The sequence below is a fragment of the Oncorhynchus nerka genome, unplaced genomic scaffold, assembly GCF_034236695.1.
Source record: "Oncorhynchus nerka isolate Pitt River unplaced genomic scaffold, Oner_Uvic_2.0 unplaced_scaffold_1311, whole genome shotgun sequence".
In the NCBI taxonomy this organism is placed as follows: Eukaryota; Metazoa; Chordata; class Actinopteri; order Salmoniformes; family Salmonidae; genus Oncorhynchus; species Oncorhynchus nerka.
Window position 1 is genome coordinate 111694 of NW_027040032.1, and position 26065 is coordinate 137758.

The following is a 26065-nucleotide window of genomic DNA, read 5'->3' on the forward strand; positions in this document are numbered from 1 at the left end:
GCTAGCCCAGTACCTCCACTAACCAGGTGTTCTACTCTGCTAGCCAGCACCTCCCCTAACCAGGTGTTCTACTCCGCTAGCCCAGTACCTCCACTAACCAGGGGTTCTACTCCGCTAGCCCAGTACCTCCACTAACCAGGTGTTCTACTCTGCTAGCCCAGTACCTCCCCTAACCAGGTGTTCTACTCTGCTAGCCCAGTACCTCCACTAACCAGGTGTTCTACTCTGCTAGCCAGCACCTCCCCTAACCAGGTGTTCTACTCCGCTAGCCCAGTACCTCCACTAACCAGGGGTTCTACTCTGCTAGCCCAGTACCTCCACTAACCAGGTGTTCTACTCTGCTAGCCCAGTACCTCCCCTAACCAGGTGTTCTACTCTGCTAGCCCAGTACCTCCACTAACCAGGGGTTCTACTCCGCTAGCCCAGTACCTCCACTAACCAGGTGTTCTACTCCGCTAGCCCAGTACCTCCCTTAAACAGGTGTGTGTTTCTCTTTCGCCTCCAGATACAATTGTTAATAGTATCATTGGAGGGCTCACAGTATATCACTTACCTCGATAGGATTTAAGATGGACAACACTGGGAGCACAAGTTACAACAGGACAGCAGATTGAACCACAGAAATTGACAGAAGTAACCATTTACTATGACTTATCCATAACGCATTCATCACACTATAAACATTTCATGAGTGTATTATAACCATTGGCAAACCGCATTGTTAAAGGTCAATGAAATATATTTATATCTTATCTATAGCGTAATCATGTCATGATTTGCAATAGCTTTAGATATCTTAATAAATGCGGTATTACAATGACAGCGCAGTGTGAACATCAATGTCATGTTATACTTACTGAGACACCTAGTGGAGACATAACAGCATGACTAAGGAGTTCATTCACTTACACACAGACACACAGCTTGGCTTGGGAGTTCATTCACTTACACACAGACACACAGCTTGACTTGGGAGTTCATTCACTTACACACAGACACACAGCTTGGCTTGGGAGTTCATTCACTTACACACAGACACACAGCTTGACTTGGGAGTTCATTCACTTACACACAGACACACAGCTTGACTTGGGAGTTCATTCACTTACACACAGACACACAGCATGACTTGGGAGTTCATTCATTTACACACAGACACACAGCTTGACTTGGGAGTTCATTCACTTACACACAGACACACAGCATGACTTGGGAGTTCATTCACTTACACACAGACACACAGCTTGACTTGGGAGTTCATTCACTTACACACAGACACACAGCTTGGCTTGGGAGTTCATTCACTTACACACAGACACACAGCATGACTTGGGAGTTCATTCATTTACACACAGACACACAGCTTGACTTGGGAGTTCATTCACTTACACACAGACACACAGCTTGACTTGGGAGTTCATTCACTTACACACAGACACACAGCTTGACTTGGGAGTTCATTCACTTACACACAGACACACAGCTTGACTTGGGAGTTCATTCACTTACACACAGACACACAGCTTGACTTGGGAGTTCATTCACTTACACACAGACACACAGTTTGACTTGGGAGTTCATTCACTTACACACAGACACACACCATGACTTGGGAGTTCATTCATTTACACACAGACACACAGCTTGACTTGGGAGTTCATTCACTTACACACAGACACACAGCATGACTTGGGAGTTCATTCACTTACACACAGACACACAGCTTGACTTGGGAGCGCTGTAACGGCACATTTTGGGGGAATTGGGTACTGGCTCCTCTTCCTCTATAAAACATAGACAGAACAATATGAAGACAGGCAGACACTGCTTCTCCAATAGAAATCCTCAGTCCCACTTGTCATGGCGACTTCGGCTAGCTCAGCTCATGCATAGAAACACATCTTCGGGTCAAATGGTCGTGTCGCGCCGAACTGCGATTGTGCAGACCGTCACACCAGAGCTACTCCTTCGATATAAAGTTGTTCTTGACGAAAACGTGTCAGATTGTCTCTTTCACAAGGTTGGAGTAATAAAATGTTCAACTACTGAAGACACCTGTTAATTGAAATACATTCCAGGTGACTACCTCATGAAGCTGGTTGAGAGAATGCCAAGCGTCTGCAAAGCCGTCATCAAATCAAAGGGTGGCTACTTTGAAGAATCTAAAATATATTTTGATTTGTTTAACACTTTTTTTTGGTTACTACATGATTCCATATGTGTTATTTCATAGTTTTGATGTCTTCACTATTATTCTACAATGTAGAAAATTATACAAATAAAAACCCTGGAATGAGTCGGTGTTCTAAACCTTCCGACTGGTTCTGGATCTAAACACTGAACAAATAAGTGCAACAACTTCAAAGGCTATAATGAGTTACATAAGTTAAGGGAATCAGTCAATTGAAATGAATAAAATAAAATGTTATTGGTCACATACACATGGTAAGCAGATGTTATTGGTCACATGGTTAGCAGATGTTATTGGTCACATACACATGGTTAGCAGATGTTATTGGTCGGGGCGGCAGGGTGGCCTAGTGGTTAGAGCGTTGGACTAGTAACCGGAAGGTTGCGAGTTCAAACCCCCGAGCTGACAAGGTACAAATCTGTCGTTCTTCCCCTGAACAGGCAGTTAACCCACTGTTCCTAGGCCGTCATTGAAAATAAGAATGTGTTCTTAACTGACTTGCCTGGTAAAATAAAAAATATTAAAAGAAATACACATGGTTAGCAGATGTTATTGGTCACATGGTTAACAGATGTTATTGGTCACATGGTTAACAGATGTAATTGGTCACATGGTTAACAGATGTAATTGGTCACATGGTTAGCAGATGTTATTGGTCACATGGTTAACAGATGGTATTGGTCACATGGTTAGCAGATGGTATTGGTCACATGGTTAGCAGATGGTATTGGTCACATGGTTAGCAGATGTTATTGGTCACATGGTTAGCAGATGTTATTGGTCACATGCAGATGGTATTGGTCACATACACATGGTTAGCAGATGTTATTGGTCACATGCAGATGGTATTGGTCACATACACATGGTTAGCAGATGTTATTGGTCACATACACATGGTTAGCAGATGTTATTGGTCACATACACATAATACACGCAAATCTAAGTAAAGGGATGGAATAAGAATATATAAATATATGGATGTGCAATGACCGAGCAGCATAGGAGAGAAATCAGCCAATTGAAATAAACTCATTAGGCCTTTAACTATGGCCGTCACATGACTGAGAATACAGGTCATCTGTTGGTCACAGATACCTAAACAAAAGTGGGGCATGGATCAGATAACCATCTGGTGTGACCATTTGTCTCATGTAGCGCGACATCTTTGCATAAAGTCGATGAGGCTGTTGATTGTGTCCTGTGGAATGTAGTCCCACTCCTCTTTAATGGCTGTGTGAAGCTGCTGGATATTGGTGGGAACTGGACCATGATGTCATACACGTCAACCAGCAGGAAGGTGTCCATACTAACGCTTCTCATGCAGCTCAACCAGCGCCATGAGCCACGCACTCACCCAGGCCATCGACCCCAGGCCCATGAGCCAAGCCCAGCGACCCCAGCCCAGCGACCCCAGCCCATCGACCCCAGCCCATCGACCCCAGCCCATCGACCCCTACACTCGCCACGCCCATCGACCCAAGGTTCCACCATGCCTCTGGACTGCATGACTTCCAATGGGCAGCTACCTGAAAAACAAAAACACAGGGGTTTAAATATAACACAGTTTGAATCACATGATCCAACAATTATCCAATAGAATGGCTTGATTTGTTAAACATGCAAATTGGTCACACCTGTGACAGGTACATCCCTCGTTACAAAGGGATATAACACAGGTGTGTCCACTCAGAAAGAACTGAACGTGAGTTGGGCTCACACCATAGAGACAGTTAGAGGATGTGACCTTGTATCTGTCCCATTCTGGCGTCTGTGAGAACATGGGCTGCGTCATTGAAGCCATCTCCATACTGAAGTAGTCAATTATCCTCTGTTACTTCTATGAGTTGGTTAACAAACTGAAAGGGTGCATTACTGCCCCCTGGAGGTTGTTGTTTGAACAGGTATAAAGCCAAGCTTGGTGATTTACTGCCAGCTGCAGTGATGGAATGTTTGCTGGGTCCTCCTGCTGCTGTAGATTGTATGACAGAAGAGTTGACCGAGGTGGAATGACCTAAACCTGACAGCCATCCCCAGCTAGATACATCTCCAACATGGTGGAAGATGGCACTAAGAAAGGAGGAAGGAGGTACGTGTATTTTCATGTTTCATATCCATCTGTTTGTTTTTACTACAGTTTGATGTATTCAAAGTCATAACATTATGGAGTTCTGAGTGAGGTGTTCAATCTATGTTGATGACTAGCCTTGTGAAGAGGAACCTCTGGCAGAACTAAGGTTTGTCTGAGGTGGTGCTCCTTCTACTGTTCAGTGCCTGAGGAGGAGGAGGCGCTCCTGTTCAGTGCCTGAGGAGGAGGAGGCGCTCCTGTTCAGTGCCTGAGGAGGAGGAGGCGCTCCTGTTCAGTGCCTGAGGAGGAGGAGGCGCTCCTGTTCAGTGCCTGAGGAGGAGGAGGCGCTCCTGTTCAGTGCCTGAGGAGGAGGAGGCGCTCCTGTTCAGTGCCTGAGGAGGAGGAGGCGCTCCTGTTCAGTGCCTGAGGAGGAGGAGGCGCTCCTGTTCAGTGCCTGAGGAGGAGGAGGCGCTCCTGTTCAGTGCAATGTATACTCTGCCACCTTAGAATATGTGAACCACTATAAATACCTAGGTGTCTGGTTAGACCGTAAACTCTCCTTCCAGACTCACATTAAGCATCTCCATTCTAGAATTGGCTTCCTATTTCGCAACAAAGCATCTGTCACTCATGCTGCCAAACACACTCGTAAAACTGACTATCCAACTGATCCTTGACTTCGGCGATGTCATTTACAAAATAACCTCCAACACTCTACTCAGAACATTTGATGCAGTCTTTCACCGTGCCATCCGTTTTGTCACTAAAGCCCCATATACTACCCACCACTGTGACCTGTATGCTCTCGTTGGCTGGCCCTCGCTTCATATTTGTTTCGCCAAACCCACTGGCTCCACGTCATCTACAAGTCTTTGCTAGGTAAAGCCCCTCCTTATCTCAGCTCACTGGTCACCCTAGCAACACCCACCTTTAGTATGTGTTCCAGCAGTTATATTTCACTGGTTATCCCCAAAGCCAATTCCTCCTTTGGCTGCCTTTCCTTCCAGTTCTCTGCTGCCAATGACTGGAACGAATTGCAAAAATCACTGAAGCTGGGGACCCATATCTCCCTCACTAACGTTAAGCATCAGCTGTCAGAGCAGCTCACAGATCAATGCACCTGTACATAGCCCATCTGTAAATAGCCCATCCAACTATCTCATCCCCATACTATATTTATTTATTTATTTTGCTCCTTTGCACCCCAGTATCTCTACTTGAACATTCGTCTTCTGCTCATCTATCATTCCAGTGTTTAATTGCTAAATGGTAATTACTTCTCCACTATGGCCTATTTATTGCCTCACCTCCCGTATCTTACCTCATTTGCACAAACTGTATATAGACTTTCTCTATTGTATTATTGACTGTATGTTTGTTGACTCCATGTGTAACTCTGTTTGTGCCGCTTTGCTTTATCTTGGCCAAGTCGCAGTTGTAAATGAGAACTTGTTCTCAACTAGACGACCTGGTTAAATAAAAGGTGAAATAAAAAAAGTTATCTAAAAAAATCTTAGAGTATCTGTGTCTTCTCTCATTGGTCGAGACGGGTGGGTGAACACTCTCAGAGCTGCACCTCATCTGCTTGACTCAAAACTCAAGCATGGCTTTGAGTGCCACTCTCCTATCTAGATCAATGAGAGAGGACTAATGTATGTGATCACATGCACATCAGAAGTCTGTTCTGACGTTTAGTTTTAACATCAAACTAAGTATCATTCCAGAAGTTAAAATGGCACCATTGTTGAATCTATGGCTACAAATCAAATCCGAACGTCCTAATCTATTAGATAACTGTTAATATTTATGTTAATGTTAATATACATAATTTTTTAAGTCTGCAATGCCACAGAAACATAATGATGGTGAGTTGTTTCATACAACTAAAGGATGTACAAGGTGACTTAACCATTTGTGTTTCTCTCCTCCCAGTCAGGAGATGGAGGAAGGTGGGAGACGCTGCTGCTGGTCCGGTTTTCGTTGCCGTTTCCTCATCCTGCTCGTCACCGTGGCGGCCATCTTGTTCTTCACCAACCACCAGTCAGCAGAGTGTGTCCCAAGATGGTGGGCAGAATACCACGGTCGTTCAGTCAACACCAGTAGTGAAGCAGTTCCTCTCAACTCCGCTGGTTTTACCATAGACGCTCATGAAACTGCGTCTGCCAATTCAACAGATCGTCAGACTTCACGTATCCACTCTACTCAACAGGCCATCGAACTCAACACAACACATCATGAAACTAGTTCCATCACCTCTGCACTGACCATCATCACTAATCTGATCACAGAGGTCAAGGCAGTTCTGGCCACTCCTCCTCCGTATGTGTCCCCAGGACCGTACCATGTAGAATACCCATCAGAGTACATCTTCATCCTGGATGAGCCAGAGAAATGCCGGGAGAAGAACCCCTTCCTGGTTCTGATGGTGCCAGTGGCGCCCTATAACAGGGAGGCTCGTGAGGCCGTCCGCAGGACTTGGGGCAGTGAGAGGCAGGTACTGGGAAGAGAGGTCCGTCTGTTCTTCCTGCTGGGACTGCCCAGTGGAGAGGAGACAGAGCAGCTCCAGGAGAAGGTGCTGCAGGAGAGCAAAGAGCACCAGGATCTGCTGCAGAGCGACTTCATAGACAGCTACAAAAACCTGACCATCAAGACCATGGTGATGATGGAGTGGCTGAGCTCTCGCTGCCCCAACGCCTCCTACGCCATGAAGATCGACTCAGACATGTTCCTCAACGTGAACACCTTGGTCAACATGCTGCTTCACGCTCCAACGCAGAACTACCAGACTGGACTAGTGGCCCGACGGGGCGCTGTTCTAAGAGACCGTAACTCCAAATGGTACCTTCCAAAGGAGGTGTTTCCTGAACCAGTATATCCACCTTATGCTCTGGGCCTGGGCTATGTCTTCACCTTAGACCTCCCCAGGAAGCTGGTGGAGGCGTCCAGGCATGTTAAAGCCGTCTACATAGAGGATGTGTATCTGGGACTGTGTATGAGACACCTGGGCATCCGGCCTACTGACCCCCCCAGTGGAAACCTCTTCCATGTGTCCCCTGTGGCTTATGACCGCTGCACCTACTCACGGCTGATAGCCACCACCACACACAGTATCACTCACCAGGTCAACGCATGGACAGACCTACACAAACCTGGTCCTCCCTGCTGATCTCATAGAGTAACAGACTGACTGATGTACCAATCACTTCCTTAGGTTTTTTTGTTCTTGCCAACGATGTAAATCTGGTGAATTTTGTATTTTGCCACTTTGATTAAATCGTTTAATAATCATGATGATGTTACTGAATTTGGATTAGACACACTTCCAGTCTTATATCCTCTGTGGTGCTGGGAGTTACTGCCCCCCCCCCCCCCCTCTTATATCCTTTGTGGTGCTGGGAGTTACTGCCCCCCTCTTATATCCTTTGTGGTGCTGGGAGTTACTGCCCCCCCCTCTTATATCCTTTGTGGTGCTGGGAGTTACTGCCCCCCCCTCTTATATCCTTTGTGGTGCTGGGAGTTATCCTTTGTGGTGCTGGGAGTTACTGCCCCCCTCTTATATCCTTTGTGGTGCTGGGAGTTACTGCCCCCCCTCTTATATCCTTTGTGGTGCTGGGAGTTACTGCCCCCCCCCCCCTCTTATATCCTTTGTGGTGCTGGGAGTTACCCCCCTCTTATATCCTTTGTGGTGCTGGGAGTTACTGCCCCCCTCTTATATCCTTTGTGGTGCTGGGAGTTACTGCCCCCCCTCTTATATCCTTTGTGGTGCTGGGAGTTACTGCCCCCCCTCTTATATCCTTTGTGGTGCTGGGAGTTACTGCCCCCCCTCTTATATCCTTTGTGGTGCTGGGAGTTACTGCCCCCCCCTCTTATATCCTTTGTGGTGCTGGGAGTTACTGCCCCCTCTTATATCCTTTGTGGTGCTGGGAGTTACTGCCCCCCCTCTTATATCCTTTGTGGTGCTGGGAGTTATCCTTTGTGGTGCTGGGAGTTACCCCCCCTCTTATATCCTTTGTGGTGCTGGGAGTTGCCCCCCCTGCCCCCTCTTATATCCTTTGTGGTGCTGGGAGTTACTGCCCCCCTCTTATATCCTTTGTGGTGCTGGGAGTTACTGCCCCCTCTTATATCCTTTGTGGTGCTGGGAGTTACTGCCCCCCTCTTATATCCTTTGTGGTGCTGGGAGTTACCCCTCTTATATCCTTTGTGGTGCTGGGAGTTACTTCCCCCTCTTATATCCTTTGTGGTGCTGGGAGTTACTGCCCCCCCCTCTTATATCCTTTGTGGTGCTGGGAGTTACTGCCCCCCCCCCTCTTATATCCTTTGTGGTGCTGGGAGTTACTGTTACCCCCCCCTCTTATATCCTTTGTGGTGCTGGGAGTTACTGCCCCCCCCCCTCTTATATCCTTTGTGGTGCTGGGAGTTACTGCCCCCCTCTTATATCCCCCCTCTTATATCCTTTGTGGTGCTGGGAGTTACTGCCCCCCCTCTTATATCCTTTGTGGTGCTGGGAGTTACTGCCCCCCCCTCTTATATCCTTTGTGGTGCTGGGAGTTACTGCCCCCCCTCTTATATCCTTTGTGGTGCTGGGAGTTACTGCCCCCCTCTTATATCCTTTGTGGTGCTGGGAGTTACTGCCCCCCCCTCTTATATCCTTTGTGGTGCTGGGAGTTACTGCCCCCCCCCCTCTTATATCCTTTGTGGTGCTGGGAGTTACTGCCCCCCCCTCTTATATCCTTTGTGGTGCTGGGAGTTACTGCCCCCCCCTCTTATATCCTTTGTGGTGCTGGGAGTTACTGCCCCCCTCTTATATCCTTTGTGGTGCTGGGAGTTACTGCCCCCCCCCCCCCCTCTTATATCCTTTGTGGTGCTGGGAGTTACTGCCCCCCCTCTTATATCCTTTGTGGTGCTGGGAGTTACTGCCCCCCCCCTCTTATATCCTTTGTGGTGCTGGGAGTTACTGCCCCCCCCCCCCCCCCTCTTATATCCTTTGTGGTGCTGGGAGTTACTGCCCCCCTTATATCCTCTTATATCCTTATATCCTTTGTGGTGCTGGGAGTTACTGCCCCCCTCTTATATCCTTTGTGGTGCTGGGAGTTACTGCCCCCCCCCCCTCTCTTATATCCTTTGTGGTGCTGGGAGTTACTGCCCCCCCTCTTATATCCTTTGTGGTGCTGGGGAGTTACTGCTGGGAGTTACCCCCCCTCTTATATCCTTTGTGGTGCTGGGAGTTACTGCCCCCCCTCTTATATCCTTTGTGGTGCTGGGAGTTACTGCCCCCCTCTTATATCCTTTGTGGTGCTGGGAGTTACTGCCCCCCCCCTCTTATATCCTTTGTGGTGCTGGGAGTTACTGCCCCCCTCTTATATCCTTTGTGGTGCTGGGAGTTACTGCCCCCCTCTTATATCCTTTGTGGTGCTGGGAGTTACTGCCCCCCCCCTCTTATATCCTTTGTGGTGCTGGGAGTTACTGCCCCCCCTCTTATATCCCCCCCCCTCTTATATCCTTTGTGGTGCTGGGAGTTACTGCCCCCCTCTTATATCCTTTGTGGTGCTGGGAGTTACTGCCCCCCTCTTATATCCTTTGTGGTGCCCCCCTCTTATATCCTTTGTGGTGCTGGGAGTTACTGCCCCCCTCTTATATCCTTTGTGGTGCTGGGAGTTACTGCCCCCTCTTATATCCTTTGTGGTGCTGGGAGTTACCCCTCTTATATCCTTTGTGGTGCTGGGAGTTAGTTACCCCCCCCTCTTATATCCTTTGTGGTGCTGGGTGTTACTGCCCCCTCTTATATCCTTTGTGGTGCTGAGTGTTACTGCCCCCTCTTATATCCTTTGTGGTGCTGGGTGTCACTGCCCCCACCCCCCCAAAAAAAAAAAAAATATATCTACATTGGAGAACAAGTTATTGTACTGAAACTCGACCACACGAAATGTATAGAGGTACAATTGTGTGTCATTTTTCTACTTTATTTGAATATAATGTTTTATTTCATGGTCTAACTGGACATAATGAGTCATTATAGTAGTTCTCTTATCATTATTGTTACAGCGATCTATCCATGCTCATAGTTTATGCATGTTCAGTGGAAGGTTTACATGATTATACGGTTTATGTGTGTAAGGCATCTGAACTAGTTTCTTGAGAAGCTAGCTGGGGGACACGCGCTGGTTTAGTTCTGGGTTCAGAGATGATTTAAATGATAATGCCCAAGGATATATTGACATGGGTGTTGTTAGGCCAAAGACAAAGTCAAGGGTAGGCAAATTTGCCAATATGTCCTCCAAACACCGGCTTCAAGGACATTATCACTTTTATGCAATGGGATGGTCAACATATTAAAATAATCATTGACATATTTTCATTAAAGACATTATTCTGATGAATTTATTCATTCGATTTCATCCTTCCACAAGATATAGTCACGACACAAATCTAGGGTTGCTACCAAAGCCAGCTGGTCGTTCGTTCTATCGGTTCGGTTGCCAGAGACACGACCCAGTTGTTCTGCATCTATGGACGCGCCCCAGTCGTTTGTTCTAAATGTTCCATTGCCAAACTGTCTGGCCGTGTTCTTGTCCCTTGCTTGCTAGCTAGCCAACTACGTCTGACTGAACAGAATAACAGCAGTAGCTGCATTTGTTGAAGCTGTTTTCTAGTGACATTTATTTTGATACGTCTATAACAATGAGCTAATAAGTGCAATTTTCGCCTCGCATAGAAAATTCGCTCACTCGTCAGGACACTGTTGTTCAGAGGAGCAAGCCAACAACACAATCACTTCAAACTGAAGCTGGAAAAAAAGCAAATTAGCTGCACTTTGTTTCGTTTGGACTTTTTTTCAATTGACATTTCTTATATCCTTAAAAATGACGCCAGCTGATTCATGATTTAGACTGGCCGAGAAACGCTGCCTGTCTGTCTGTCTTGTCCCGACTGTTCATCACTATGGGACAGCTGGTGAGAATTTGAATATTGAAGCAATGTTGCAAATGTCAGAGAGACAGACAAAGGTTTATACAAATCTCCGCTGTTGAAAACTAAATGTGAGACAATGTCTAGATGCTTTTCATAGTAGAGATCAAGTTCATAAATTGCCTGGCTGGGCTGACGAAACGTTGTATTGCGGAGTCAGATGGAACAGAGTAAATAGGCATTTTTAACGTCATAGATTTAGCCGGTGGTAACTTGTGGAATAGACACCGGCTGGAATACGGTTTTAACCAATCAGCATTCAGGATTAGACACACTCATTGCATAAAAGCTGTCTATAGATTTATTTTTTATATATACAAACTCGAGTACAAACAATGGTTAGCAGAATCGTTTGAGGGCTCACAGTGTACTGTTTACCATGATAGGATTTTATAAGATGGACAACACTGGGAGAGGACTGCAGATTGATTTTATAAGACGTACAACACTGGGAGAGGACTGCAGATTGATTTTATAAGACAGACAACACTGGGAGAGGACTGCAGATTGATTTTATAAGACGTACAACACTGGGAGAGGACTGCAGATTGATTTTATAAGACAGACAACACTGGGAGAGGACTGCAGATTGATTTTATAAGACGGACAACACTGGGAGAGGACTGCAGATTGATTTTATAAGACAGACAACACTGGGAGAGGACTGCAGATTGATTTTATAAGACAGACAACACTGGGAGAGGACTGCAGATTGATTTTATAAGACAGACAACACTGGGAGAGGACTGCAGATTGATTTTATAAGACGGACAACACTGGGAGAGGACTGCAGATTGATTTTATAAGACAGACAACACTGGGAGAGGATTGCAGATTGATTTTATAAGACGGACAACACTGGGAGAGGACTGCAGATTGATTTTATAAGACAGACAACATTGGGAGAGGACTGCAGATTGATTTTATAAGATAGACAACACTGGGAGAGGACTGCAGATTGATTTTATAAGACAGACAACACTGGGAGAGGACTGCAGATTGATTTTATAAGACAGACAACACTGGGAGAGGACTGCAGATTGATTTTATAAGACAGACAACACTGGGAGAGGACTGCAGATTGATTTTATAAGACAGACAACACTGGGAGAGGACTGCAGATTGATTTTATAAGACAGACAACACTGGGAGAGGACTGCAGATTGATTTTGTAATTGACAGACAACACTGGGAGAGGACTGCAGATTGATTTTATAAGACAGACAACACTGGGAGAGGACTGCAGATTGATTTTATAAGACAGACAACACTGGGAGATGACTGCAGATTGATTTTATAAGACAGACAACACTGGGAGAGGACTGCAGATTGATTTTATAAGACAGACAACACTGGGAGAGGACTGCAGATTGATTTTATAAGACAGACAACACTGGGAGAGGACTGCAGATTGATTTTATAAGACAGACAACACTGGGAGAGGACTGCAGATTGAACCACTGAAGTTCCCAGAAGGGAATTATATCAACCAGTGAAAGCGAACATCATGTCACGTTATCGTCTTACTGAGATACCTAGTGGACACAACAGCATAACCGAGGAGATGAATTTCCTAAGTCCCTAAGACCATTGATAAATAGGTAATTGACTAATACACAAAGACAACGTATTAGTTATACACACCAGTGGGATACCCCAGCAGTTCTACTACCTGTAGTCATACAGCAGGAACAGACACTTTCTGCTTTATCAATGTACCAAAGTCCAGGTTCTAGAAAATCCCCCCCGGCATAAAGACATTTTACAGCCATAATCCAACCAAACAAGTAAATATGACAATATTGCTTGAATGATCTGTCCAATTCACATTCACATTCATAGTCGGCAGGGTAGCCTAGTGGTTAGAGCGTTGGACTAGTAACCGGAAGGTTGCAAGTTCAAACCCCCGAGCTGACAAGGTACAAATCTGTCGTTCTGCCCCTGAACAGGCAGTTAACCCACTGTTCCCAGGCCGTCATTGAAAATAAGAATTTGTTCTTAACTGACTTGCCTAGTTAAATAAAGGTAGAAAAAAAATTGTTTTTTTTTAAAAGAGGAAAATATGACCGATGTGTCTCCATCATGTTCGACAGCCATTGTACAGACGTCTTAGAGAATGGCCATAGTGTCGGAGTTCTTATCTCAACAGGAAGGCCTCAGGTGAGTTTTAAAACAAACACACCTTTTTTTTTTCTTGTTTGTTTTTTGGTGAGAAATCTCACTACTAAATGGTTATTTATTCCATAGTCATCTCTATAAGAATGAATCTGATCCAAGGTTGTGTCTGTGTGTATAAGCACAGTTTGGACTCTTTGTTATAGGCTGACTGTCTTAACATGTCAAAAAAAAATTAGTGCAGCGATACCAAGGCCCATAGGGCTCTGGTCAAACGTAGTGCACTACATAGGGAATAGGGTGCCATTTTGGACATATGTATCGTAGTGCACTACATAGGGAATAGGGTGCCATTTTGGACACATGTATCGTAGTGCACTACATAGGGAATAGGGTGCCATTTTGGACACTGATGTATCGTAGTGCACTACATAGGGAATAGGGTGCCATTTTGGACACGGATGTATCGTAGTGCACTACATAGGGAATAGGGTGCAATTTTGGACACGTCTGTAACACTTAACCTAATCTAAGAGATTAAATAATCTGTCTGGGTACAACACATGTGCACGCCACAGCGATGGTAACAGAGTCTACTGTCACCAGGTAGTGTCGAGGGTTGCCAGGGCACTCAGTCTTCTGGAGCACGGTGATAGTGGCCCACACGGGGACAGAGTTATATGTCCTGTCCTCGTGCTTGTTGACGATGCAGCCCTCATACAGACACTCAGCCACCAGGATTTTAGCAGGAATCCTGTCTCTCTCTCATCGATTCTGTAAGAGAGCAACGTTGTGAAATGATATCAAGGCCAACGTGACGTCACAGTGTAGCCTGATATTATCGGAAACGTCCACTGATTAGATATATGCATTGAATTTGATGAATGGCATCAACAAAATGAAAATACATGCACATTAATACCATAATTAAATGATTAGTAACTATTTGACATTTTCATAGGCTTTTACTCCATGCTTTGTGTTTGTCTTCAAAACGTTTGAAACATCATGTCAATCATGTGCCGTCAGTCCTGCCATCCAAAGCTGACTATTCATTTGAGAGTTCTATTTCCCCAGTCCCATCCTTCAGTTTACCAAACAAAGTGTCAGGACCGGGCTGCTGAAATGACGCTATTACATATTGTGCTGTTTTACAGAAAGCTGAAGGGCGATACCTTACCTGTACCGCCAGGGGGAGATAGAGCGGTTGTTGTATTGCACCGATGACAGAGACCCAGTGTGGAGTGTGAAGCTGGGGCAGCTCGGTCTGTCCCAGGGCCGTTGCAGGTGGATGCTGTCAGACACAGCCGTCCTAAAGCAGCGGATGCTCATGATGAACCTTGAAGCCCGCCGATCCACACCCCTCTGATTGAAACATCTCTTTGCTGACGACAGCCATACAAAACTCAGGCAACCGCAGATGCAAAGAACTAACATCTGGAAAACGGCGAAGAAAGCAAGCGTTTTTCATGCGACAACAAGTAGATCGTAAATAGCAGAAGTTTAAAACTCAGATGATCAACAACAACTAATTTAAACAACTAATTGATTTTTTGACACGCACATCGAAACCATTAGCCTATAATAACCTGTCCCTAAACATATTCCATTCATATACAATGTAATTAAATATAATTTAAAATACTAATTTAATTATATATTTCAAAATAGCATAATGCTTTAATCCTGCAGACTGACCCGTGTCATCCTCCAACGGTGTTTTTTAAACGAAAAGACCAGGTGGCTGCAGGAGTCTGTCCTCAATGTGCCATGGTTGCCCTTCCCCTGTCACTGTTTATATAGTGACAGTTGTAGGCCACTTTCTCCTGGGGAAACCCGAGACGGAAATGAAACGATTAAACTCTATGCCGCTGCAGCACCTTACACCGATGTCCTTTTCCTCAACCGCTTTATTGCTAATCACTGTGTGGCGTCATTCAAAGCGGTAAAGGAATGCGAGATTGATTCGAGGTTATTCATCACCAAAACTCAGTATGCTAGATCTGAATTAGATTTTCTATTCAAATGACCATGGTTATATTATTGAACTTGAAACGTTCACTTTGCACTTTAGGAACCGTTTTAAAATTAGTTAGTTATTCTACTTTTACTCCAAATATAATTCCCTCCGACATGATTATGCTGTTCATGCTATGAATAAATCTCTTTCTTTCTTTCTTTCTTTCTTTCTTTCTTTCTTTCTAAACACATATGTTCTTTTATGGTACATGTACTTGAGGTAATTCTCATATGAACCGTGTTACATTTTTGGTTGTTATTGGTCCATTGTACATTTCCAGCACACGCTAACAAGTTAACAAGCTAACAAAACCTCATTTCCCAGAGGAGAGATATTTGGAGATAGTGGAGGGAGGAGTGGGAGAACGGCCCTACTATATAGGCCTATATTCACAGCCAGGTCACCAGTGATTACAAGTCCGTATCCAACGTCCATCCATGTCTGAGGATGTCGGGAGATGACGTGGAAACTGGCCTCTAGGGGCAACAGTGAGCGCCGATACCTTTAAGTAGGTTTGGGTTTTGCCAAGGTGTTGTGGATGAGGATGGTGCAACAACTCCATCCACCGGATGTGTACCAAACTCACTAAAAGTGGCAGTAATAAAGCCTCTTGAAAAAGCCAAAAAAAGTACCCAGAAAATATTTTAAAACTATCGGCCTATGTCGAATCTCCCATTCCTCTCAAATTGTTTTGATAAATCTGTTGCGCAGCAACTCACTTCCTTTACTGAAGACAAACAATGTATACAAAATGTTTCAGTCTGGTTTTAGACCCCATCATAGCACTGAGACTGCACTCGTGACGGTGGTAAATGACCCTTTAATGGCGTCAGACCGAGGCTCTGCATCTGTCCTCGTTGCTCCTAGACCTTAGTGCTGCTTTAGACCCCATCATAGCACAGACCGAGGCTCTGCATCTGTCCTCGTTGCTCCTAGACCTTAGTGCTGCTTTAGACCCCATCATAGCACAGACCGAGGCTCTGCATCTGTCCTCGTTGCTCCTAGACCTTAGTGCTGCTTTAGACCCCATCATAGCACAGACCGAGGCTCTGCATCTGTCCTCGTTGCTCCTAGACCTTAGTGCTGTTTTTGACACCATCGATCACCACATACTTTTGGAGAGATTGGAAACCCTAATAGGACAAGTTCTGGCCTGGTTTAGATAGTTCTGGCCTGGTTTAGATCTTATTTGTTGGAAAGATATCAGTTTGTCTCTGTGGATGGTTTGTCCTCTGACAAATCAATTGTACGTTTCGGTGTTCCTCAAGGTTCCGTTTTAGGACCACTATTGTTTTCACCATATATTTTACCTCTTGATGATGCCATTAGGAAACATAATGTTAACTTTCACTGCTATGCGGATGACACACAGCTGGACACTTCGATGAAACATGGTGAAGCCCCAAAATTGCCCTCAATGGAAGCCTGTGTTTCAGACATAAGGAAGTAGAGGGAGGCAAATGTTTTACTTTTAAACTTGGACAAAACAGAGATGCTAGTTCTAGGTCCCAAGAGATCTTCTGTTGGATCTGACAATTGATCTTGATGGTTGTACAGTCGTCTCAAATAAAACTGTGAAGGACTGTGTTGCTGCTCCAGTTTCAACTGTTCTGCCTGCGGCTATGGAACCCTGACCTGTTTACCGGACGTGCTACCTTGTCCTGGACCTACTGTTTTCGACTCTCTCTACCGCACCTGCGGTCTCTAACTCTGAATGATCGAATATGAAAAGCCAACTGACATTTACTCCTGAGGTGCTGACTTGCTGCACCCTCTACAACCACTGTGATTATTATTATTTGACCCTGCTGGTCATCTATGAACATTTGAACATCTTGGCCATGTACTGTTATAATCTCCACCTGGCACAGCCAGAAGACGACTGGCCACTCCTCAGATCCTGGTTCCTCTCTAGGTTTCATCCTAGATTCTTGCCATTCCAGGGAGTTTTTCCTAGCCACCATGCTTCTACATCTGCATTGTTTGGTGTTTGGGGTTTTAGGCTGGATTTCTGTATATCACTTTGTGACATTAGCTGATGTAAAAAGGGCTTTGTAAATACATTTGATAGAAAACATTTGATTGATTCATTGTGATTGACTGGTCTACCTTCAACGCATTCCTAACATTTCTGTAGAAAAGACAAAGATAAAGTCTTGTTGTTCTATTTATTAGTTAACTTATTTCAACACCTGATTCAGAAGCCCTGTTGGAGGTAGGTGCACTTGATTCAGAAGCCCTGTTGGAAGTAGATACACTTGATTCAGAAGCCCTGTTGGAAGTAGGTGTACTTGATTCAGAAGCACTGTTAGAAGTAGTTGCACTTGATTCAGAAGCCCTGTTGGAAGTAGGTACACTTGATTCAGAAGCCCTGTTGGAAGTAGGTGCACTTGATTCAGAAGCCCTGTTGGAAGTAGGTGCACTTGATTCAGAAGCCCTGTTGGAGGTAGGTGCACTTGATTCAGAGGCCCTGTTGGAGGTAGGTGCACTTCATTCAGAAGCCCTGTTGGAAGTAGGTGCACTTGATTTAGAAGCCCTGTTGGAAGTAGGTGCACTTGATTCAGAAGCCCTGTTGGAGGTAGGTGCACTTGATTCAAAGGCCCTGTTGGAAGTAGGTGCACTTCATTCAGAAGCCCTGTTGGAAGTAGGTGCACTTGATTCAGAAGCCCTGTTGGAGGTAGGTGCACTTGATTCAGAAGCCCTGTTGGAAGTAGGTGCACTTGATTCAGAAGCCCTGTTGGAGGAAGGTGCACTTGATTCAGAAGCCCTGTTGGAAGTAGGTGCACTTGATTCAGAAGCCTTGTTGGAGGAAGGTGCACTTGATTCAGAAGCCCTGTTGGAAGTAGGTGTACTTGATTCAGAAGCACTGTTAGAAGTAGGTGCACTTCATTCAGAAGCCCTGTTGGAAGTAGGTGCACTTGATTCAGAAGCCCTGTTGGAGGTAGGTGCACTTGATTCAGAGGCCCTGTTGAAGGTAGGTGCACTTGATTCAGAGGCCCTGTTTGAGGTAGATGCACTTGATTCAGAGGCCCTGTTGGAGGTAGGTGCACTTGATTCAGAAGCCCTGTTGGAAGTAGGTGCACTTGATTCAGAGGCCCTGTTGGAGGTAGGTGCACTTGATTCAGAGGCCCTGTTGGAGGTAGGTGCACTTGATTCAGAGGCCCTGTTGGAGGTAGGTGCACTTGATTCAGAGGCCCTGTTGGAGGTAGGTGCATTTGATTCAGAGGCCCTGTTGGAGGTAGGTGCATTTGATTCAGAGGCCCTGTTGGAGGTAGGTGCACTTGATTCAGAGGCCCTGTTGGAGGTAGGTGCACTTGATTCAGAGGCCCTGTTGGAGGTAGGTGCACTTGATTCAGAGGCCCTGTAGATTCCGCCTGTCCGTCGGACCAGGAGAAATATATTAAGAGAGCCAACTGTACTGGCCAATCAAATAGCTCAAATCACTGCACTGCACTGCACGCTTCCAAGACCCCAAAACAAGGTTTAGTATTAGCCATGAGGTGTCGTAACTTTTAAAACCACATGACCAGAGAGACTGTCCAAGAATACAGCAGAGAGAGACTGTCCAGGGAATACAGCAGTGAGAGACTGTCCAAGAATACAGCAGAGAGAGACTGTCCAAGAATACAGCAGAGAGAGACTGTCCAAGAATACAGCAGTGAGAGACTGTCCAAGAATACAGCAGAGAGAGACTGTCCAGGGAATACAGCAGAGAGAGCCTGTCCAAGAATACAGCAGAGAGACTGTCCAAGAATACAGCAGAGAGAGACTGTCCAAGAATACAGCAGAGAGACTGTCCAAGAATACAGCAGAGAGAGACTGTCCAAGAATACAGCAGAGAGAGACTGTCCAAGAATACAGCAGAGAGAGACTGTCCAGGGAATACAGCAGAGAGCCTGTCCAAGAATACAGCAGAGAGACTGTCCAAGAATACAGCAGAGAGAGACTGTCCAAGAATACAGCAGAGAGACTGTCCAAGAATACAGCAGAGAGACTGTCCAAGAATACAGCAGAGAGAGACTGTCCAGGGAATACAGCAGAGAGAGCCTGTCCAAGAATACAGCAGAGAGACTGTCCAAGAATACAGCAGAGAGAGAGACTGTCCAAGAATACAGCAGAGAGAGACTGTCCAAGAATACAGCAGAGAGAGAGACTGTCCAAGAATACAGCAGAGAGAGACTGTCCAAGAATACAGCAGAGAGAGACTGTCCAAGAATACAGCAGAGAGAGACTGTCCAGGGAATACAGCAGAGAGAGCCTGTCCAAGAATACAGCAGAGAGACTGTCCAAGAATACAGCAGAGAGAGACTGTCCAAGAATACAGCAGAGAGACTGTCCAGGGAATACAGCAGAGAGAGACTGTCCAAGAATACAGCAGAGAGACTGTCCAGGGAATACAGCAGAGAGAGACTGTCCCAGAATACAGCAGAGAGAGACTGTCCAAGAATACAGCAGAGAGACTGTCCAAGAATACAGCAGAGAGAGAGACTGTCCAGGGAATACAGCAGTGAGAGACTGTCCAAGAATACAGCAGAGAGACTGTCCAAGAATACAGCAGAGAGAGAGACTGTCCAGGGAATACAGCAGATAGAGACTGTCCAAGAATACAGCAGAGAGACTGTCCAGGGAATACAGCAGAGAGAGAGACTGTCCAGGAATACAGCAGATAGAGACTGTCCAAGAATACAGCAGAGAGAGACTGTCCAAGAATACAGCAGAGAGACTGTCCCAGAATACAGCAGAGAGAGACTGTCCAAGAATACAGCAGAGAGAGACTGTCCCAGAATACAGCAGAGAGAGACTGTCCAAGAATACAGCAGAGAGAGACTGTCCAGGGAATACAGCAGAGAGAGACTGTCCAAGAATACAGCAGAGAGAGACTGTCCAGGGAATACAGCAGAGAGAGACTGTCCAGGGAATACAGCAAGAGACTGTCCAGAATACAGCAGAGAGAGACTGTCCAGGAATACAGCAGAGAGAGACTGTCCAGAATACAGCAGAGAGAGACTGTCCAAGAATACAGCAGAGAGAGACTGTCCAGGGAATACAGCAGAGAGAGACTGTCCAGGGAATACAGCAGAGAGACTGTCCAAGAATACAGCAGAGAGACTGTCCAAGAATACAGCAGAGAGAGACTGTCCAAGAATACAGCAGAGAGACTGTCCAGGGAATACAGCAGAGAGAGACTGTCCAAGAATACAGCAGAGAGAGACTGTCCAGGGAATACAGCAGAGAGAGACTGTCCAGGGAATACAGCAGAGAGACTGTACAGCCAAGAATACAGCAGAGAGAGACTGTCCAGGGAATACAGCAGAGAGAGCCTGTCCAAGAATACAGCAGAGAGACTGTCCAAGAATACAGCAGAGAGAGACTGTCCAAGAATACAGCAGAGAGACTGTCCAGGGAATACAGCAGAGAGAGACTGTCCAAGAATACAGCAGAGAGACTGTCCAGGGAATACAGCAGAGAGAGACTGTCCCAGAATACAGCAGAGAGAGACTGTCCAAGAATACAGCAGAGAGACTGTCCAAGAATACAGCAGAGAGAGAGACTGTCCAGGGAATACAGCAGTGAGAGACTGTCCAAGAATACAGCAGAGAGACTGTCCAAGAATACAGCAGAGAGAGAGACTGTCCAGGGAATACAGCAGATAGAGACTGTCCAAGAATACAGCAGAGAGACTGTCCAGGGAATACAGCAGAGAGAGAGACTGTCCAGGGAATACAGCAGATAGAGACTGTCCAAGAATACAGCAGAGAGAGACTGTCCAAGAATACAGCAGAGAGAGACGGTCCCAGAATACAGCAGAGAGAGACTGTCCAGGGAATACAGCAGAGAGAGACTGTCCCAGAATACAGCAGAGAGAGACTGTCCAAGAATACAGCAGAGAGAGACTGTCCAGGGAATACAGCAGAGAGAGACTGTCCAAGAATACAGCAGAGAGAGACTGTCCAGGGAATACAGCAGAGAGAGACTGTCCAGGGAATACAGCAGAGAGAGACTGTCCAGGGAATACAGCAGAGAGAGACTGTCCAGGGAATACAGCAGAGAGAGACTGTCCAGGAATACAGCAGAGAGAGACTGTCCAAGAATACAGCAGAGAGAGACTGTCCAGGGAATACAGCAGAGAGAGACTGTCCAGGGAATACAGCAGAGAGACTGTCCAAGAATACAGCAGAGAGAGACTGTCCAAGAATACAGCAGAGAGAGACTGTCCAAGAATACAGCAGAGAGAGACTGTCCAGGGAATACAGCAGAGAGAGACTGTCCAAGAATACAGCAGAGAGAGACTGTCCAGGGAATACAGCAGAGAGAGACTGTCCAGGGAATACAGCAGAGAGAGACTGTCCAGGGAATACAGCAGAGAGAGACTGTCCAGGGAATACAGCAGAGAGAGAGACTGTCCAGGGAATACAGCAGAGAGAGACTGTCCAGGGAATACAGCAGAGAGAGAGACTGTCCAGGGAATACAGCAGAGAGACTGTCCAAGAATACAGCAGAGAGAGACTGTCCAAGAATACAGCAGAGAGAGACTGTCCAAGAATACAGCAGAGAGAGACTGTCCAAGAATACAGCAGAGAGAGACTGTCCAGGGAATACAGCAGAGAGAGACTGTCCAGGGAATACAGCAGAGAGAGACTGTCCAGGGAATACAGCAGAGAGAGACTGTCCAAGAATACAGCAGAGAGAGACTGTCCAAGAATACAGCAGAGAGAGACTGTCCAGGAATACAGCAGAGAGAGACTGTCCAAGAATACAGCAGAGAGAGACTGTCCAGGGAATACAGCAGAGAGAGAGACTGTCCAAGAATACAGCAGAGAGAGACTGTCCAGGGAATACAGCAGAGAGAGACTGTCCCAGAATACAGCAGAGAGAGACTGTCCAAGAATACAGCAGAGAGAGACTGTCCCAGAATACAGCAGAGAGAGACTGTCCAAGAATACAGCCGAGAGAGACTGTCCAGGGAATACAGCAGAGAGAGACTGTCCCAGAATACAGCAGAGAGAGAGACTGTCCAAGAATACAGCAGAGAGAGACTGTCCAAGAATACAGCAGAGAGAGACTGTCCAGGAATACAGCAGAGAGAGACTGTCCAGGGAATACAGCAGAGAGACTGTCCCAGAATACAGCAGAGAGAGACTGTCCAAGAATACAGCAGAGAGAGACTGTCCCAGAATACAGCAGAGAGAGAGACTGTCCCAGAATACAGCAGAGAGAGAGACTGTCCAAGAATACAGCAGAGAGAGACTGTCCCAGAATACAGCAGAGAGAGACTGTCCAAGAATACAGCAGAGAGAGACTGTCCAGGGAATACAGCAGAGAGAGACTGTCCAGGAATACAGCAGAGAGAGACTGTCCAGGGAATACAGCAGAGAGAGACTGTCCAGGGAATACAGCAGAGAGACTGTCCCAGAATACAGAGACTGTCCAGGGAATACAGCAGAGAGAGACTGTCCAGGAATACAGCAGAGAGAGACTGTCCAGAATACAGCAGAGAGAGACTGTCCAGGGAATACAGCAGAGAGAGACTGTCCAGGGAATACAGCAGAGAGACTGTCCCAGAATACAGCAGAGAGAGACTGTCCAGGGAATACAGCAGAGAGACTGTCCCAGAATACAGCAGAGAGAGACTGTCCAGGAATACAGCAGAGAGAGACTGTCCAAGAATACAGCAGAGAGAGCCTGTCCAAGAATACAGCAGAGAGACTGTCCAGGGAATACAGCAGAGAGAGACTGTCCAGGGAATACAGCAGAGAGAGACTGTCCAGGGAATACAGCAGAGAGAGACTGTCCAAGAATACAGCAGAGAGAGACTGTCCCAGAATACAGCAGAGAGAGACTGTCCAGGGAATACAGCAGAGAGAGACTGTCCAGGGAATACAGCAGAGAGAGACTGTCCCAGAATACAGCAGAGAGAGACTGTCCAGGGAATACAGCAGAGAGACTGTCCAAGAATACAGCAGAGAGAGACTGTCCAAGAATACAGCAGAGAGAGACTGTCCAAGAATACAGCAGAGAGAGACTGTCCAAGAATACAGCAGAGAGAGACTGTCCAAGAATACAGCAGAGAGAGACTGTCCAAGAATACAGCAGAGAGAGAGACTGTCCCAGAATACAGCAGAGAGAGACTGTCCAGGGAATACAGCAGAGAGAGACTGTCCAAGAATACAGCAGAGAGACTGTCCCAGAATACAGCAGAGAGAGACTGTCCCAGAATACAGCAGAGAGAGACTGTCCAAGAATTAGATTACATCTATCATCCTAATGGAGCTGTAGATTACATCTATCATCCCAAAGGCGGAGTAGATTACATCTATCATCCTAATGGAGCTGTAGATTACATCTATCATCCTAGTGGAGGTGTAGATTACATCTATCATCCTAGTGGAGGTGTAGATTACATCTATCATCCCAAAGGCGGAGTAGATTACATCTATCATCCTAATGGAGGTGTAGATTACATCTATCATCCCAAAGGAGGTGTAGATTACATCTATCATCCTAATGGAGGTGTAGATTACATCTATCATCCTAATGGACATCTATCATCCTAATGGAGGTGTAGATTACATCTATCATCCTAATGGAGGTGTAGATTACATCTATCATCTATCATCCTAGTGGAGGTGTAGATTACATCTATCACCCTAATGGAGGTGTAGATTACATCTATCATCCTAATGGAGGTGTAGATTACATCTATCATCCTAGTGGTGTAGATTACATCTATCATCCTAACGGAGGTGTAGATTACATCTATCATCCTAGTGGAGGTGTAGATTACATCTATCATCCTAATGGAGGTGTAGATTACATCTATCATCCTAATGGAGGTGTAGATTACATCTATCATCCAAGTGGAGGTGTAGATTACATCTATCATCCTAGTGGAGGTGTAGATTACATCTATCATCCTAGTGGAGGTGTAGATTACATCTATCATCCTAATGGAGGTGTAGATTACATCTATCATCCTAATGGAGGTGTAGATTACATCTATCATCCTAGTGGAGGTGTAGATTACATCTATCATCTATCATCCTAATGGAGGTGTAGATTACATCTATCATCCTAGTGGTGTAGATTACATCTATCATCCTAGTGGAGGTGTAGATTACATCTATCATCCTAGTGGAGGTGTAGATTACATCTATCATCCTAGTGGTGTAGATTACATCTATCATCCTAGTGGTGTAGATTACATCTATCATCCTAGTGGAGGTGTAGATTACATCTATCATCCTAGTGGAGGTGTAGATTACATCTATCATCCTAGTGGAGGTGTAGATTACATCTATCATCCTAGTGGAGGTGTAGATTACATCTATCATCCTAATGGAGGAGTAGATTACATCTATCATCCTAGTGGAGGTATAGATTACATCTATCATCCTAATGGAGGTGTAGATTACATCTACCATCCTAATGGAGGTGTAGATTACATCTACCATCCTAATGGAGGTGTAGATTACATCTATCATCCTAGTGGAGGTATAGATTACATCTATCATCCTAATGGAGGTGTAGATTACATCTATCATCCTAATGGAGGTGTAGATTACATCTATCATCCTAGTGGAGGAGTAGATTACATCTATCATCCTAGTGGAGGAGTAGATTACATCTATCATCCTAGTGGAGGTGTAGATTACATCTATCATCCTAGTGGAGGTGTAGATTACATCTATCATCCTAATGGAGGTGTAGATTACATCTATCATCCTAGTGGAGGTGTAGATTACATCTATCATCCTAATGGAGGTGTAGATTACATCTATCATCCTAGTGGAGGTGTAGATTACATCTATCATCCTAGTGGTGTAGATTACATCTATCATCCTAATGGAGGTGTAGATTACATCTATCATCCTAATGGAGGTGTAGATTACATCTATCATCCTAGTGGAGGTGTAGATTACATCTATCATCCTAGTGGAGGTGTAGATTACATCTATCATCCTAACGGAGGTGTAGATTACATCTATCATCCTAGTGGAGGTGTAGATTACATCTATCATCCTAGTGGAGGTGTAGATTACATCTATCATCCTAGTGGAGTGTGTAGATTACATCTATCATCCTAGTGGAGGTGTAGATTACATCTATCATCCTAATGGAGGTGTAGATTACATCTATCATCCTAGTGGAGGTGTAGATTTATCATCTATCTATCTATCATCCTAATGGAGGTGTAGATTACATCTATCATCCTAGTGGAGGTGTAGATTACATCTATCATCCTAGTGGAGGTGTGGAGATTACATCTATCATCCTAATGGAGTGTAGATTACATCTATCATCCTAATGGAGGTGTAGATTACATCTATCATCCTAGTGGAGGTGTAGATTACATTATTCATCTATCATCCTAGTGGAGGTGTAGATTACATCTATCATCCTAGTGGAGGTGTAGATTACATCTATCATCCTAATGGAGGTGTAGATTACATCTATCATCCCAGTGGAGGAGTAGATTACATCTATCATCCTAATGGAGGTGTAGATTACATCTATCATCCTAATGGAGGTGTAGATTACATCTATCATCATCTAATGGAGGTGTAGATTACATCTATCATCCTAGTGGAGGTATAGATTACATCTATCATCCTAATGGAGGTGTAGATTACATCTATCATCCTAATGGAGGTGTAGATTACATCTATCATCCTAGTGGAGGTGTAGATTACATCTATCATCCTAGTGG

General features: G+C 45.4%; 1 protein-coding gene across 1 annotated transcript; it reads left to right on the plus strand.

Annotated features, from left to right (window-relative positions):
• Window positions 1–3915: 3915 nt before the first annotated feature.
• Window positions 3916–7547, plus strand: LOC135568944 (beta-1,3-galactosyltransferase 5-like). The gene is made up of 2 exons (XM_065015718.1): window positions 3916–4277; window positions 6189–7547. Exons 1-2 carry the CDS (start codon window positions 4243–4245, stop codon window positions 7420–7422), a joined length of 1269 nt encoding a protein of 422 aa, XP_064871790.1. The 5' UTR covers window positions 3916–4242; the 3' UTR covers window positions 7423–7547.
• Window positions 7548–26065: the final 18518 nt, after the last annotated feature.